We start from the raw sequence: 18,066 nt of genomic DNA, 5'->3' as shown, positions 1-18,066 counted from the left end.
AGTGATCCTGATGTAACCAGCACCTACACAGTGAAACATCAACACTAATGGGTTATATCAAATAGTGATCCTGATGTAACCAGCACCTACACAGTGAAACATCAACACTAATGGGTTATATCAAATAGTGATCCTGATGTAACCAGCACCTACACAGTGAAACATCAACACTAATGGGTTATATCAAATAGTGATCCTGATGTAACCAGCACCTTCACAGTGAAACATCAACACTAATGGGTTATATCAAATAGTGATCCTGATGTAACCAGCACCTACGCAGTGAAACATCAACACTAATGGGTTATATCAAATAGTGATCCTGATGTAACCAGCACCTACGCAGTGAAACATCAACACTAATGGGTTATATCAAATAGTAATTCTGATGTAACCAGCACCTACGCAGTGAAACATCAACACTAATGGGTTATATCAAATAGTGATCCTGATGTAACCAGTACCTACACAGTGAAACATCAAGACTAATGGGTTATATCAAATAGTGATCCTGATGTAACCAGCACCTACGCAGTGAAACATCAACACTAATGGGTTATATCAACTAGTGATCCTGATGTAACCAGCACCTACATCCCTATGTAACATTACATCATCAACTAGTGATCCTGATGTAACCAGCACCTACGCAGTGAAACATCAACACTAATGGATTATATCAAATAGTGATCCTGATGTAACCAGCACCTACGCAGTGAAACATCAACACTAATGGGTTATATCAAATAGTGATCCTGATGTAACCAGCACCTACGCAGTGAAACATCAACACTAATGGGTTATATCAAATAGTGATCCTGATGTAACCAGCACCTACGCAGTGAAACATCAACACTAATGGGTTATATCAACTAGTGATCCTGATGTAACCAGCACCTACGCAGTGAAACATCAACACTAATGGATTATATCAAATAGTGATCCTGATGTAACCAGCACCTATGCAGTGAAACATCAACACTAATGGGTTATATCAACTAGTGATCCTGATGTAACCAGCACCTACATCTCTATGTAACATTACATCATTGTTGGTACACCTACATCTCTATGTAACATTACATCACTGTTGGTACACCTACATCTCTATGTAACATCACTGTTGGTACACCTACATCTCTATGTAACATCACTGTTGGTACACCTACATCCCTATGTAACATTACATCACTGTTGGTACACCTACATCTCTATGTAACATTACATCACTGTTGGTACACCTACATCTCTATGTAACATTACATCACTGTTGGTACACCTACATCCCTATGTAACATTACATCACTGTTGGTACACCTACATCCCTATGTAACATTACATCACTGTTGGTACACCTACATCCCTATGTAACATTACATCACTGTTGGTACACCTACATCTCTATGTAACATTACATCACTGTTGGTACACCTACATCTCTATGTAACATTACATCACTGTTGGTACACCTACATCTCTATGTAACATTACATCACTGTTGGTACACCTACATCTCTATGTAACATCACTGTTGGTACACCTACATCCCTATGTAACATTACATCACTGTTGGTACACCTACATCTCTATGTAACATTACATCACTGTTGGTACACCTACATCTCTATGTAACATTACATCACTGTTGGTACACCTACATCCCTATGTAACATTACATCACTGTTGGTACACCTACATCCCTATATAACATCACTGTTGGTACACCTACATCCCTATGTAACATTACATCACTGTTGGTACACCTACATCCCTATGTAACATTACATCACTGTTGGTACACCTACATCCCTATGTAACATTACATCGCTGTTGGTACACCTACATCTCTATGTAACATTACATCGCTGTTGGTACACCTACATCCCTATGTAACATTACATCACTGTTGGTACACCTACATCCCTATGTAACACATTACATCACTGTTGGTACACCTACATCTCTATGTAACATTACATCACTGTTGGTTACACCTACATCCCTATGTAACATTACATCACTGTTGGTACACCTACATCTCTATGTAACATTACATCACTGTTGGTACACCTACATCTCTATGTAACATTACATCACTGTTGGTACACCTACATCCCTATGTAACATTACATCACTGTTGGTACACCTACATCTCTATGTAACATTACATCACTGTTGGTACACCTACATCCCTATGTAACATTACATCACTGTTGGTACACCTACATCTCTATGTAACATTACATCACTGTTGGTACACCTACATCCCTATGTAACATTACATCACTGTTGGTACACCTACATCCCTATGTAACATTACATCACTGTTGGTACACCTACATCTCTATGTAACATTACATCACTGTTGGTACACCTACATCTCTATGTAACATCACTGTTGGTACACCTACATCCCTATGTAACATTACATCACTGTTGGTACACCTACATCCCTATGTAACATTACATCACTGTTGGTACACCTACATCTCTATGTAACATTACATCACTGTTGGTACACCTACATCTCTATGTAACATTACATCACTGTTGGTACACCTACATCCCTATGTAACATTACATCACTGTTGGTACACCTACATCCCTATGTAACATTACATCACTGTTGGTACACCTACATCCCTATGTGACATTACATCACTGTTGGTACACCTACATCTCTATGTAACATTACATCACTGTTGGTACACCTACATCTCTATGTAACATTACATCACTGTTGGTACACCTACATCTCTATGTAACATTACATCACTGTTGGTACACCTACATCTCTATGTAACATCACTGTTGGTACACCTACATCCCTATGTAACATTACATCACTGTTGGTACACCTACATCTCTATGTAACATCACTGTTGGTACACCTACATCCCTATGTAACATTACATCACTGTTGGTACACCTACATCCCTATGTAACATTACATCACTGTTGGTACAACTACATCTCTATGTAACATCACTGTTGGTACACCTACATCCGTATGTAACATTACATCACTGTTGGTACACCTACATCTCTATGTAACATTACATCACTGTTGGTACACCTACATCTCTATGTAACATTACATCACTGTTGGTACACCTACATCTCTATGTAACATCACTGTTGGTACACCTACATCCCTATGTAACATTACATCACTGTTGGTACACCTACATCTCTATGTAACATTACATCACTGTTGGTACACCTACATCTCTATGTAACATTACATCACTGTTGGTACACCTACATCTCTATGTAACATTACATCACTGTTGGTACACCTACATCCCTATGTAACATTACATCACTGTTGGTACACCTACATCTCTATGTAACATTACATCACTGTTGGTACACCTACATCTCTATGTAACATTACTGTTGGTACACCTACATCTCTATGTAACATTACATCACTGTTGGTACACCTACATCTCTATGTAACATCACATTACTGTTGGTACACCTACATCTCTACGTAACATTACATCACTGTTGGTACACCTACATCTCTATGTAACATCACATCACTGTTGGTACACCTACATCTCTATGTAACATTACATCACTGTTGGTACACCTACATCTCTATGTAACATCACTGTTGGTACAGTACTCATTATTTCACTATCATTTAAACTTAAACAATTAGCTACAGATTCCGTTATCAGCATAACTAAGGACAGTGGGAAATAACCCAGCAGAGAACTCAATATTTAACATCAATCTGATGTAACTTTACAACATTTAACATCAATCCAATGTAACTTTACAACATTTAATATGAATCCAATGTAACTTTACAACATTTAATATGAATCCAATGTAACTTTACAACATTTAATATGAATCCAATGTAACTTTACAACATTTAACATCAATCCAATGTAACTTTACAACATTTAATATGAATCCACTGTAAGTTCACCCCATTACCAAAGATTATTTATCAATGCCTCAAAAATACAGCAATATATTTGGGTTAACATCTCTTAAAACTTAAAAGCACTGTTCAGAACCTAAAATCTAGACTAATGTGATGGTTATAAATTAATAAAATACAGATGGGTCATTAAATGAAGATCTTTTTACCATACCATACAGCTCATGATGAGAAATGTAGAGAACTTTAGTTTTTATACAGCTGATAACATAAACATCCATGTCATCTCTGCTATATCATATGTTAACACCTTGCTATCAGCTTAGTTTCACGTTAAACGTTTCCAGATGAATCACAAGTGAAAGGTTGTGTCATCACATTTCTTGACTTACATACTGAATTTCAGTGAACTCTATTTTATGAATTTATGTCAGTTAGTTTGTTATCAAACTGTAGATTATAATTGAAATGTTCATATTATACATTAGTTAATTTTTATTGTAGAAGTAAATACTATAAAAACACACCTAAACATTGAGGTTTGGGTGTCATGTTGAATGCAGCACTGGTTCAAATTAGATGTTTTTCATGTTAAAAACAAATTCTATAGTTTTTTTGTATATTGGAAACTCAACTTGCAGATACCGACAAGCTAGAATATAAAACAAGAACCATGTATGTTTTCTACTTGCTGAGATATTATTCAAGTCCTGAATCAAACAGAATGGTTCAACTAATCTCTTTGCATTTTTGGAAACAGTCCCTTATTCATATACTTACTTCTATATGTGACTTATGAATAACCAATTAAAAACTCAGTACACTGAAACAAGACAGGTCACTTTGTACAGACTAAAGCCAAAAAGAAAAAAGTCATTTTACAGCACTCAATACAGGAACATGAGCACACATGCACTACATCAGTGTAACTTACATCTAAGCCACCAATGGCTGAAAAGCAATGTAATAAAAATAATAAATATAATATATTGTTTTAAGATTTATGCTATTTAGTCTGAACATTTATATTTTCTTATATAATTTGTAGTAATTCCAAATTAAAATAGGCATAACTTATATTTATTTTCTGATTTTTTTTATGGTGAGTACATGATCAAACAGACTACATGTGGACAAGAGACTTGTTATTGAAAAGAACAGATAAAATAAACACAGTTTTTTCCTAAAAAAACATTTGGTAATTTTTCATATAAAATTTGAAATTTTTCTGGTGCATAAAAGTACTTTTAATCTTAAAATAAATATTACTATACATGTTGGGAAAGACATATGCATAAGATAATAAGGCAAGAGAAAACATTGCTAAACAAATGTGAAGAGTTAATTTAAAAAATCTTGTATCTTGCACATGAAAACAATGCAACATTTACGGACAAGCTGCCAAAGTTCACAAACTTACACTTACAAATTTAAAAGTTAGTGCACGAAAACTATGGTTATGGTGTCAGTAGTCCCAGGGATCGAACCCATGCTGAAAGTTTTAATGTCTAAACCTTACACAAACAGTCTGATTTTAAAAAATTAATACACTCCATTCAACATTACCTAGCCAACCACTGGGAGTTAAAATAAATATTAACCTACTGTTAATATATACAACTCTCACAGATCAAAGAATGGATGATTTGTGTTCAGATTTTATTCTGAAGTAGTTAACCTAACATTGAAGAAATCCAACTAGCAACATGCGTGACAGTTTAGGTAATTTGTCAGTTGTGTAGAGAATCGAGGTACGGACTGTTTATAATTAAACAATGTTCAATCTGACACCATTATAGCACACCAAACCTGGATACTCTTACATTAATCTACGATTTACAGGTAACATACACTTCTCTTGTCATATACGTTTCCCATATAGCTTACTTTCCTCCAGACAAACTTTTATATTATTTTTGTCGACCTGAAGATGACCTAAGAAGTTCAAACCGTTGTTCTCTACTTTATTTTCATTAAAGTGCTAATACCCATACCAGCTGTCTTGAGAATACATTTTTACTTCAACTGGGTTTCTCATCATCACAAATGTATGTTATTTATGTGTATTTATTTTCATCACACATTTCTTGCACCAATGTTTACTTGAATTTAATAAAAATTGAGGTTAGTGCATTATTAGTTGTCAACAGTTCTGTATAGCCACATTGCACTATTGTATACACATTTATTAGTTGTCAACAGTTCTGTATAGTCACATTGCACTATTGTATACACATTTAGTAGTTGTCAACAGCTCTGTATAGCCACATTGCACTATTGTATACACATTTATTAGTTGTCAACAGTTCTGTATAGTCATATTGCACTATTGTATACACATTTATTAGTTGTCAACAGTTCTGTATAGTCACATTGCACTATTGTATACACATTTATTGGTTGTCAACAGTTCTGTATAGTCACATTGCACTATTGTATACACATTTATTGGTTGTCAACAGTGCTGTATAGTCACATTGCACTATTGTATACACATTTAGTAGTTGTCAACAGTTCTGTATAGCCACATTGCACTATTGTATACACATTTATTAGTTGCCAACAGTTCTGTATAGTCACATTTCACTATTGTATGCACATTTATTGGTTGTCAACAGTTCTGTATAGTCACATTGCACTATTGTATACACATTTAGTAGTTGTCAACAGTTCTGTATAGTCACATTGCACTATTGTATACACATTTAGTAGTTGTCAACAGTTCTGTATAGTCACATTGCACTATTGTATACACATTTATTGGTTGTCAACAGTTCTGTATAGTCACATTGCACTATTGTATACACATTTATTGGTTGTCAACAGTTCTGTATAGTCACATTGCACTATTGTATACACATTTATTGGTTGTCAACAGTTCTGTATAGTCACATTGCACTATTGTATACACATTTATTAGTTGTCAACAGTTCTGTATAGCCACATTGCACTATTGTATACACATTTATTAGTTGTCAACAGTTCTGTATAGCCACATTGCACTATTGTATACACATACAGTATTTTCATTAAAAACAATAATGCTATGTTACTGACATACTTGATATACAAGGTGGAGGTAACTATAATGGTATGTGTGCTACTGACATGCTTAATATACAATGTGGAGATAACAATAATGGTATGTGTGTTACTGACATGCTTGATATACAAGGTGGAGCTAACAATAATAATATGCTACCGACATGCTTGATATACAAGGTGGAGCTAACTATAATGGTATGTATGCTACTGACATGCTTGATATACAAGGTGGAGCTAACTATAATGGTATGTGTGCTACTGACATGCTTAATATACAAGGTGGAGCTAACAATAATGGTATGTGTGCTACTGACATGCTTAATATACAAGGTGGAGCTAACTATAATGGTATGTATGCTACTGACATGCTTGATATACAAGGTGGAGCTAACTATAATGGTATGTGTGCTACTGACATGCTTAATATACAAGGTGGAGTTAACAATAATAATATGCTACCGACATGCTTGATATACAAGGTGGAGCTAACTATAATGGTATGTATGCTACTGACATATTTGATATACAAGGTGGAGCTAACTATAATGGTATGTATGCTACTGACATGCTTGATATACAAGGTGGAGCTAACTATAATGGTATATATGCTACCGACATGCTTGATATACAAGGTGGAGCTAACTATAATGGTATGTGTGCTACTGACATGCTTGATATACAAGGCAGAGCTAACTATAATGGTATGTGTGCTACTGACATGCTTGATATACAAGGTGGAGCTAACTATAATGATATGCTACTGACATGCTTGATATACGAGGTGGAGCTAACTATAATGGTATGTGTGCTACTGACATGCTTGATATACAAGGTGGAGCTAACTATAATGATATGCTACTGACATGCTTGATATACGAGGTGGAGCTAACTATAATGGTATGTGTGCTACTGACATGCTTAATATACACGGTGAAGGTAACTACCTCACGGTACACCATACCTCAGAAACAAAGTTCTAAAAAGGTACTTACCATGCTTGCCCTAATTTTTATACTTTCAGAAAGTTGGAGAATTAATGAAAATTACCCAGCAATTGTTACACTTGGTCCATAAAACCCGCTGTACCAAAGTGCTGATGAAAGCTTTACCTACACCATGAAAACATGCTACTGTACACTGATTTTTGTTGAAACTTTTGACTAACATTTATAGTTGATACAAGTCTAAATTAGATGATTTATTATTTGTTTAAATTAAGTAAAATTGTTTTGAATTTCTGTGAATTTATTATTTAATTCTAAAAACGTTCGTACTCAGTAGTCTATTACTCGTGGTAACAGTTATTACTGGTATTAGAAGTAATACTAACTTGTATACGTAAATACAAACCTACTTATTAATACCAATTATTCTGTAATGATTTTCTGTGTCTAACTGGCTTCACTTCTTTAACCTGAAAAGAATGACTTGTTTCTAAGAGTATACTAAAAACATAATAATAAAAATATGTCCTGACTTTGAGTTTCAAATTCAGCACGAATTAATAAACTCCAAACCTTATCTAAGCGCGAAAACAGACGAATTTGAAACATGCATTTCCAATTGAATCCCGGTGAAGAACTTGTCAATTAGTGACGAAAAAAAAATCTATAATTTATCTCTCTTCTCAACACAACTTAATTAGTATTAATTAGTTGAATAATTGATATTAACAAATAGCCTGAACACTCATACAACTAAATTATTCTGCTCAAACTTTGAGATTACATTTTCGCTTAACGAACTTTAACTAGTCTTAGCTAACGTAAGCCTAAGTTAACACTAACGTGACAACTAAATTACTCAAAATAAGAAGTCGAATTTACTTACTTCAACGAAAGATCTTTTTTGTAAGTTCAGGGAAATAAAACTTTATTATTTGTTTTAAGAAACTTTTGATATTCGTACTCATTTGCAATAAAACTTTAATTCTTTTCTCTTTAACCAAGTAAGCCGTGGATTGAAATATTTCCGTCACAAAATAAGCAACCGAAACTTGGATTTGAAAATATGCTCTAAACAAGCCTTTCTTCAATTTCATTAAATTAATTTTAAAAAATTAAATAATTATAATATTTATAAAATACTCATGAAAAACACAAACCAAAACATAAAAAAGTTACTAGGCGATTCATATCAATTATAAAAATATAACCTTAATTATACAATTGTATTTAAATTATATTTATTGAAATGAAAAATCCCCGAAAACTAATTATAATAAAAAAAACAAAAGTTCGTTTTATTGCACGCTAAATTTTGTGATATAAGATAAAAGTAAAACAGTTTGTTTGTTTGTTTCGAATTTCGCGCAAAGCTACTCGAGGGCTATCTGCGCTAGCCGTCCCTAATTTAGCAGTGGAAGACTAGAGGGAGGGCAGTTAGTCATCACCACCCACTGCCTACTCTTTTACCAACGAATAGTGGAATTGACCGTCACATTATAACGCCCCCACGGCTGAAAGGGCGAGCATGTTTTGTGTGACCGGGATTCGAACCCGCGACCCTCGGATTACGAGTCGAACGCCTTACTTAACACGCTTGGCCATGCCGGGTCCAAAAGTAAAACAGAACGTATACGACAATTTAACACTACATTTACTGTATCTGATGCCATCAGTAATAGTTAAACTTATGAATCTTCAACAGTTAATTATTTCCATCCCATATGAAGTAAAATACCAAATGGGAAATTGCCTTCAGTTTCTTGTTTTCGATTTACATCTTCTAGAGATGGGGTTTATGTTTGTATTAATATAAGCTTATTCATTTTACTTGAATATGTTTAAACTATTCAGTTATACAGTCGAAAGTGTCCAACGTCTTGTATTTTGTTATTACAAAAATCATTCTTTGTTGTGAATATAAAAAAAACAATAAAAATTTATAGTTATCTATATCACCATAGATTAGTGGATAAACTATGTATTTATTAAAACAGTATTCTTATTTTAAAGAAACGCACAAATTAGTATTATACAGACATATATAAGTGCGAATGTCTCTATCTCTCCGTGTGTCTGTTCCTTCGGCATGGCCACATCTCTAAATCTACAAACTCCAAACTCGGGGTGCATATACAACTTTGCGGCCTCAGTGGAATTGACTGTAACATAATAATGCTCCCATGGCTAAAAGTGCAAGCATTTTTGGTGAGACGGAGATTAGAATCCGCGGCCCTCAGATTGAGAACTAAGGTCCATAACCATCTAGCCATGCCAGGCCTCACGGATTACGGACTTAGGAGTAACCTGAATATCCTCTGCTGAATGAGCTATCTGTGCTCTGCCCACCACGGGTATCGAAACCCGGTTTCTAGAGACATGAGTTTGCAAACATACCGCTATGCCATTGGGGGGCATCTTTTGCTGACCAAATCTTGTGAGATATTATTGGGTTTACTGCTGAAAATACCAGAAACAGTAAGGCTATTCAACAGTGTATTTAATTTGTGTTGGGGATTAAGGAGTTGAATTTCACGCAGATTGTTTGATCTGATCAGTATTTAATATTAATTGCTTAGAATTACGTATCTATTGCACTGATTTTTTTATAAATATTCGGTTAATGTTTTCCGTCTTCTTTCTGTTATTTTATACACGTCCTCAAAATAGTCAACTGTGCAGATTATTTAAGAATATGTTTTATTCAATTAAAAACCTTAAACCTTTGAAATATTCCCGCAAACTTTCAAATAAACAACCTTATAATATTTTTTTGGATAAAAAATGAAAAATATTCTTAAAAATAGAAATCAAACATTAATTAAAATTATTATAGTCAGAACTTAACTGATCGTTTGGTAGATCGAATGCGCCACCTGGTGATAGTTAATGTGTCAGACTGCGGATCAGAAGATCTGTGATTGGCATTCTGTTAATTGACGTAAAAAAAGAAAATAAAAAATCACGATCCAGGCTATTCGATTAGAGTAACCCAAGAATTGGCGGTAAGCGATTTGTTTGTTTCAAGTTAACCACAAAGCTACACAATGGACTATCTGTGCTCCCCCCACTAGGCGTATCGAAACTCAGTTTCTATCATTGTAAGTCCACAGACATACCGCTGTACCACAGGTGAGGGGGTGGAAGTTAAACACAAGGCTATACAATGAGATGTATGTGGTTTGCCACCAAAGGTATCGAAATCCTGTTTCTAGCGCTGTAGTCCGCAGAGATATCGTTGGGCCCCTCGGGAGCCAGTTAGTGGAAATTACTACATATTTTCCCTGTAAAGTATTATTTCAAAGTTAGGGCTGACACAAATATCTCTTTTTAGCTTTGCGAGAAATTCAACAATAACTTCAAGAAAAATACCGTTTATCACAATTTTTTTTTGAATTTCGCGCAAAGCTACACGAGGGCTATCTGCGCTAGCCGTCTCTAAGTTAGCAGTGTAAGACTAGAGAAAAGGCAGCTAGTCAACACTACCTATCGCCAACTCTTGAGCTACTCTTTTACCAACGAATAGTGGGATTGACCGTCATATTATCTCGCCCCTACAACTGAAAGGGCGAGCACGTTTGGTGCGACGGGGATTCGAACCCGCCACCCTCAGATTACAAGTCGAACGCCTTAACCCACCTGGCCATGCCGGGCCGTCATAAAATTTGCCATGAATTTGATAGGATACTATGAGCATTTGGACGATGCATGAAGAAAAACTTATACAACAAATTGCAATTATACATAAAAGTTATTTTCAAAATGAAGTAAAGGCAGCTAATTTACAAAGAGCTCTTAAACAATGAGAAACCACGAACTGGAATGAATATTGACGTATAAACAAAACAAAGGGGGAAAACTGCGCACAAAATAACTACAAGTTGGAAAAATTGTGACACTAAAAGGCAGTTTTGTGCGCATGCGCTCTATACAGACTGAAATATCACCAGCTTGTTTTGTATATTTGAACAAACAGACCACAAAAAAGGCGACTAGTGGACGTCAGAATCTATTGTGGTTCTTTTGATCTAAGAATTGTTCCGCACTACCCGACTTTCTGAGGTTCCGGGAAGAGACACGTGGAACGTTGTGCATACAGTTACCTATTTCCTGTTTCCGCACAGTTAAGGCTTAGTTGGAATTCAAGTATTCTCTCAATCAACCAGAGAATGTGACCATTCTGTTGTAAAGGTAAGCAACTTCAATTATTAAAACAACTCGTTGTGTTGAAGACGTTTCGAGGTTTATTTGCTCACCCCTCTTTAAAATTACTTTATATACATAAGCCTAGAAACCGCCAGAGGTCTCACTGTGACATATACCAAGGGCATCAACTGCACAGACAATCTTTTGCATTCATTCGTCAATTAGACATTGCTACGTTCAACAACGCTCTCTTGCGTCGCTGTTGTCACCCATTTACGTGTGCGTTCTATTTTTATTATTATTTATGGTTATCGAATAAATGAGGGTATAATAAACAAAAAACATACCAGGAAACGTGTACGAACGTGCTCAGATGTAATTTGTTCATTTCAGATATTCATACAGAGCCCTCAGTAAAGGAGCATCTCTGTAAGTTGTCCCAATTTAAAACTGAGAGGCCAAAGCAGTGATTCCCAAACGTTTTTTTAGTTCGAGAATCACGAGTTTTTAGAGGAAAATCGGTGGGCCAACTAATAACAGTATAACTTAACAAAACGCGGTTCCAATTGTATTAATATATTTTTAAAATCCTCGTGTTCCGAAAATAACATAATAGTTTTCTCAATAACTTAAAAATTACACAGAGAAACGGTTCACTCTAATTGTTACGTAATATCCTGGTTGAATAAACAAAATACAGGTAGAGCTGCTAGCTGATCAAGTGAAAGCTTCTTAGACTGTAATGAGATGAACAGTTAGATGTCAGCACTGACTTTTTTCTTTATCTTTTTACAGGAATTTTGTTGACTGTACCAGCTTTATTTATTCTTCTGTATGATCAAAGATGGAAAAACCTATAAATGCAAGCAGAGAGGATCTCCTTGGCTCTGCTGAAATGGTATAATACCACTTATTATATGTTTTAACCAGAATAAAGTTGAATGTACAGTGAATAGGTGATAGTTATTAATATTAGATGTAAATATGAATTACAATAACAAATATATATGACTCTTTTTTTATCATTAGGAAGATCTCGAAAAGATAAAAACAACTAATGCCGCGCCATCTAACGACTACGGCAGCACATCTAATGTCCCACCAAATTACGAGTCTCCCCCAAAAAGTAAGTCTTGGGTGTTGGAAATTTAACGATACAGTCATGTGTAGTTTAAAATTATTTTTATTTGTTATTTTAAGTTAAATTTTCATTTGCATCGACTGTGAACAGAAAATTTCTCTGTTAGATAAAGTAATACTGGGTTTGGTTAATTTTGCTTATTCAAGTTGCACTTGCTAATAAAATATTTTTGATATCTTCGTAATTTTACGTTTGCTAATTTGAGTGTCCGTTTGCGGTTTCAGACGAGCCACCGATCTACAAACACGTGATCTATGAAATGCGGAAACTAAAGGAAAATTCTTCAGGAAAGGTGGACTTCGTGAGGCAGTTTTTCAATATGATTTTCAGTTCCAGTAAGTCCTTACCTATAGAATAACGATGTTACTTTTGACCTCTGATAGCCGCATGACGTCATAGGTTCAAAGGAGTTCCTCCCCCCGGTGGATGAGTGGTAATTTTACAGATACCACTAAAAATCCAAGGTTCGATTCCCCACAAAGAACAGGGTGCAGCCAGGCCATTATCTTTCTTTGCACTGAGAAAACAATAGGTTCAAATGAATTGGACATTTTAAATTGTTTGTTTGTTTAGAATTAAGCCCAAAGCTACACAATAGGCTATCTGTGCTCCGCCCACCATAGTACCGAAACCCGGTTTTTAGCGGTGTTAGTCCGCAGACATAACGATGTGCTATTGGGGGTGGGTGGGAGTAGCAGCTGTTCCTAACTTTGAACTACTTTGTGTAACTCTTTAAATCGAGTAGTGGGATTAAATTTCATGTTTGTATCATTTCTACAGCTGAAAGTTGAACTGTAGCATTTGTCTCCCAGTTTTAACATACATCCTTAGTTAAGCCTAATTATGAACTTTGTGTATGGGTGTTTTCTTATAGCAAAGCCACCTCGGGCTATCTGCTGAGTCCACTGATGGGAACCGAGCCCCTGATTTTAGCGTTGTAAATCCTTACCGCTGTACTAGCGGGGGACCCTTTGTGAGTGTTTTTAACTCCATTCTTTCCCTTATCTAAGTTCCAAAGAAATATGTTTTGAACACTTGTACATAACGTACATTCTGTTTAATTTCACCAATGTTGCGTTATTTTCAGTTTATTGATATGATTAAATATAAGTATAGCTAAGATTAAGATGCTCATATGATAAATGAATTATTTGCTACGTATTTGCAAGACTATTTCATTAAATTATCTCTTACACAGAAATCTTGCGACTCTGAGCCAACACATGTATTTCATGTATCTTTACCTGCATACCTTTCTCTGTTTTAATTTTGTTAGTTAAGCCTGATTTTTTACTACATTCATATCCCGATTCTTATACATAAACTGTTTTATTCAGCCTAATATTGTACTTTATGGGTTTTAAGTACATTCTTTTCCTGGTTTTTAGACTACTTCCTTTTCATGATTCTGATACCTAAACGATGTCAGTCAAGCCTAATCTCGAACTTTGTTTTTTAGTTAAGCCTAATCTCGCCCATTGTTTTTAACAACATATTTTTTTTTGTTTGGACATCGAAACCTATGTTCTTTAAACCTAATCTCGCACTTTGTTTTTTTTAGTTAAGCCTAATTTTGCACTTTGTTTTAGACTACTTTTTCCCTGATTCTCAAACAAACTGTGTATATTAAGCCTAATTCTACATTTTTGTTTTCAAATACATTCTTTTTTTTTTTCATTTGGACACCTAAACCTACGTTCATGAAACCTAATCCTACACTTAGTGTAGTCTTGACAACATAAGTTTCTCTGTTTTAATATATACATTTTGTAACCGTATTTGTTTGTTTTTGAAGGCAACTTTGCAGTTCTTAAAGTTAACTGATTTAATAACAAGTTCAGTTGAAATCAAATTACATCATGCATATAATATAAACTTTATTTCTTTCAACAGTTATTTGGACGATATTTTTACTTTTTACTCTTGGAGTTCCACTTTCCATGATCATTATCGGTAAGTTAAAGAATCACGTAAAAAATATAATAACAAAACCAAGAACATTACTTGCTTTATAAGATGATATACCTAAATTATTACTGATTTACTCGGCTTAGCGTTTTACATTAATTTATACTTTTGAGTAGACATATTTTGTTTTTCACTGGCAAGATTTATTCATAATTTTAATTAAAAGTCTTGGTGTAAAGTGTATGGATGTATGCATGACATATACAGACATATATATCTTTTCCTAGGAACTAAATACATAAACGACTGTCCCCTTGAGGCACACATTCCCGTCATGCTTATCGTTAGTGGATCCCTATTGGTGATAAGCAATCTGATGATTGTTCTGGACAGATTAAAACGAATTAGTGATCCAGTTAAGCCAACAGGGGTCACTGTCATTGGGAGTGTTACAACTTTGCTGAACTTCTTGGCATTCGGATGGTTTATTGCAGGTACTTGATGTTTGCTAAAACATGATATTTAGCGAATCGAGTTTCATGTTACACATTTAAATGTTCTGTGATACTTTCTGTTGTGTGTGTGTTTATCCTCATAGTTCAACATGAAAATACTGTTTGTTTTTTGAACTTAGCACTATGACTATTCTTCGACCAACGAATAGTGTAATTGCTCATTACATTATAACGCCATCACGGCTGAAAGGGTTTAGTGTGATGGGAATTCGAACCCACGACTCTCAGATTACGACTCTAGCGCTCTAACCAGCTAGCCATGCTGTGCTCAGTGTTAAACTAGACATTTGGAAGTTAAATTATCATAAAAGAAGTGCTTTCTACGACCACACATGCAGACCACAGCAACCAACACATAAAACAGTTTGAATCTGCTGCTCACTACGTTTACGTCGTTCACTTATTTTTAGGATTGTTATCATCTTATTGTCCTTTCTTAACAGTCTTTCACACACATGCACACAAACAACAACAAAAAAACGCAACTTCTTAAATATAAAAAAAATCCCAGAATGACATTATTACAGATTTGGTGTTTTCTAAAAACAAATTCAAATATATGGCAAAGTTTCAACCTTTCTAGCTCTTAACAGGCTTAACTGCAACCATAAACTTAAACTTGAATCACTGTTTACATTCCAATGGATATTCTAAAAAAAAAAAAACTCCTTAAGTGTCCTCTCACCACCGTAAGAAGTGTATTTAGGACTCTCAAGGTTTATCTGTATTCATTCAGAAACACTTGTGACAGGGGATTCATTTGTTACATCGTTTATTGGATAAAAATTTGTAAAATTACGTTTTTAAAAAGCTTGTTTGTTTGTTTGGAAATTTCTGCACAAAGCTACTCGAGGGCTATCTGTGCTAGCCGTCCCTAAGTTAGCAGTGTAAGACAAGAGGGAAGGCAACTAGTCATCACCACCCACCGCCAACTCTTGGGCTACTCTTTTACCAACGAATAGTGGGATTGACCGTCACATTATATACCACCATGGCTGAAAGGGCGAGCATGTTTAGCGCGACGCGAGCGCGAACCCGCGAATTACGAGTCGCACGCCTTACGCGCTAGGCTATGCCGGGCCTTTTAAAAAGCACTCTACGAGATCTGTTCAAATATGGTCTCAAATCCTAATTTGAACACTGGCTTTAGTAAGTGTCTCAACTTTTTACGATTTTTGTTAACATTTCCTAATACAAAGTGTTGTGTACCTGAAACAACATCGTCGCGTGCATGTTGGTGCTGCAATCTATCGGTGAAAAGTTACAAACGACTGTGTGATGGCAAGCATTTTGTGTCATTACGTGAAACTATGAAACAAAAACTGATCGTGTTGCGTTTAGGTAAGTGACACATAAGGTTAATATTGTGTCACGAAACTTTACCTAGTTATTTTAAAATTAACATTGGTTACAACACTTGTGTTAAACAAAGTGTCACGAAACCGTATTTTGTTGTTTTTAAAGTTAACGTGTTACAACAATTATTAAATAATGTCATAAAACTTTATTTTGTTGTTTTAAAGTTAACAATGTGTCATAATATTGAGTTAAATAATGTGTCACAAAGCTTTATCTAGTTGTTTTAAATTTAACAATGTGTTACAATATTGAGTTCAATAATGTGTCACAAAACTTTACCAAGTTGTTTTAAAGTTAACAATGTGTCACAATATTGAGTTAAGTAATGTGTCACAAAACCTTATTTAGTTGTTTTAAAGTTAACAATGTGTCACAATACTGAGTTCAATAATGTGTCACAAGGCTTCATCTAGATGTTTTAAAAAGTGAAAGCTACACTTTATAATTTGCCTGTTTGGAGGGTGAGTGTTGGGTCACATGTATTATTAACTAATTCTGTTTATCCTTTAGGATGCGTCTGGGTGTTTGGGAGTAATAAACCTTCTTCAGATCCAAAAGAAAAAAGTGCCTTCTGCCATCCGATCCTTTACAATTTTGCCTTCTGGTTGTTGAATGTAGGGTTTATGTGTATGGGAGGTATCATAATTCTGGGCATTATAGGGCTGTGTTGCAACCTCCTGTTATAGTGTTTTCCTTGCAGCCCACAAATTCTCACTTTTAAGTAAATATACAACGTAATTTTGAAACCCTCTGGGAGGTCACGGTTCGAGTTACGTTTGTCCTGTATAAAGTAAAAATTGTATTGTTTAGAACAAAACAGACCTGACAGCGATATGGTATTAAAATAAAAATATAACACTGGGTTGGCTGTTATTGTTTTTATTGTCAAATACTGTGCACTTGTCATGACTCATAACATTGGCTCAATTAAACCCACCAGAAGGTGAACACGTTCTTTGAAAAAATAAAGAAAGCTAGCATTGAAAATATAGAATGAATAAAGACGTCTGTTTTGTGTCGAATTAACCAAATAATAAAAATATCAAAAACATTAACTCCGATATACCTGATGTCGTTAGTTTAATTTCGAAGATCGTCTTTTGAAGA

General features: G+C 34.9%; 1 protein-coding gene across 1 annotated transcript; it reads left to right on the top strand.

The window, feature by feature from the left end:
- Window positions 1-11,861: 11,861 nt before the first annotated feature.
- On the top strand, window positions 11,862-17,822 carry LOC143247711 (uncharacterized). The gene is made up of 7 exons (XM_076496129.1): window positions 11,862-12,081; window positions 12,832-12,934; window positions 13,066-13,162; window positions 13,402-13,512; window positions 15,071-15,130; window positions 15,373-15,579; window positions 17,470-17,822. Exons 2-7 carry the CDS (start codon window positions 12,881-12,883, stop codon window positions 17,643-17,645), a joined length of 705 nt encoding a protein of 234 aa, XP_076352244.1. The 5' UTR covers window positions 11,862-12,081; window positions 12,832-12,880; the 3' UTR covers window positions 17,646-17,822.
- The last annotated feature ends 244 nt before the right edge of the window (window positions 17,823-18,066 follow it).

Source organism: Tachypleus tridentatus, chromosome 3, assembly GCF_004210375.1.
Source record: "Tachypleus tridentatus isolate NWPU-2018 chromosome 3, ASM421037v1, whole genome shotgun sequence".
Lineage (NCBI taxonomy): Eukaryota > Metazoa > Arthropoda > Merostomata > Xiphosura > Limulidae > Tachypleus > Tachypleus tridentatus.
Note: the sequence above shows the minus strand (reverse complement) of the source record. Positions and strands in the feature narration are given on the sequence as shown.

What these genes read in the sequence shown, in the direction of transcription:
- LOC143247711 (XM_076496129.1), top strand. Translation starts at nt 12,881, where the DNA reads ATGGAAAAACCTATAAATGCAAGCAGAGAGGATCTCCTTGGCTCTGCT. An exon ending in TTACGAGTCTCCCCCAAAAA is followed by an intron (nt 13,163 to 13,401) that starts GTAAGTCTTGGG and finishes TTGCGGTTTCAG; the next exon opens with ACGAGCCACCGATCTACAAA. An exon ending in CAATATGATTTTCAGTTCCA is followed by an intron (nt 13,513 to 15,070) that starts GTAAGTCCTTAC and finishes TTCTTTCAACAG; the next exon opens with TTATTTGGACGATATTTTTA.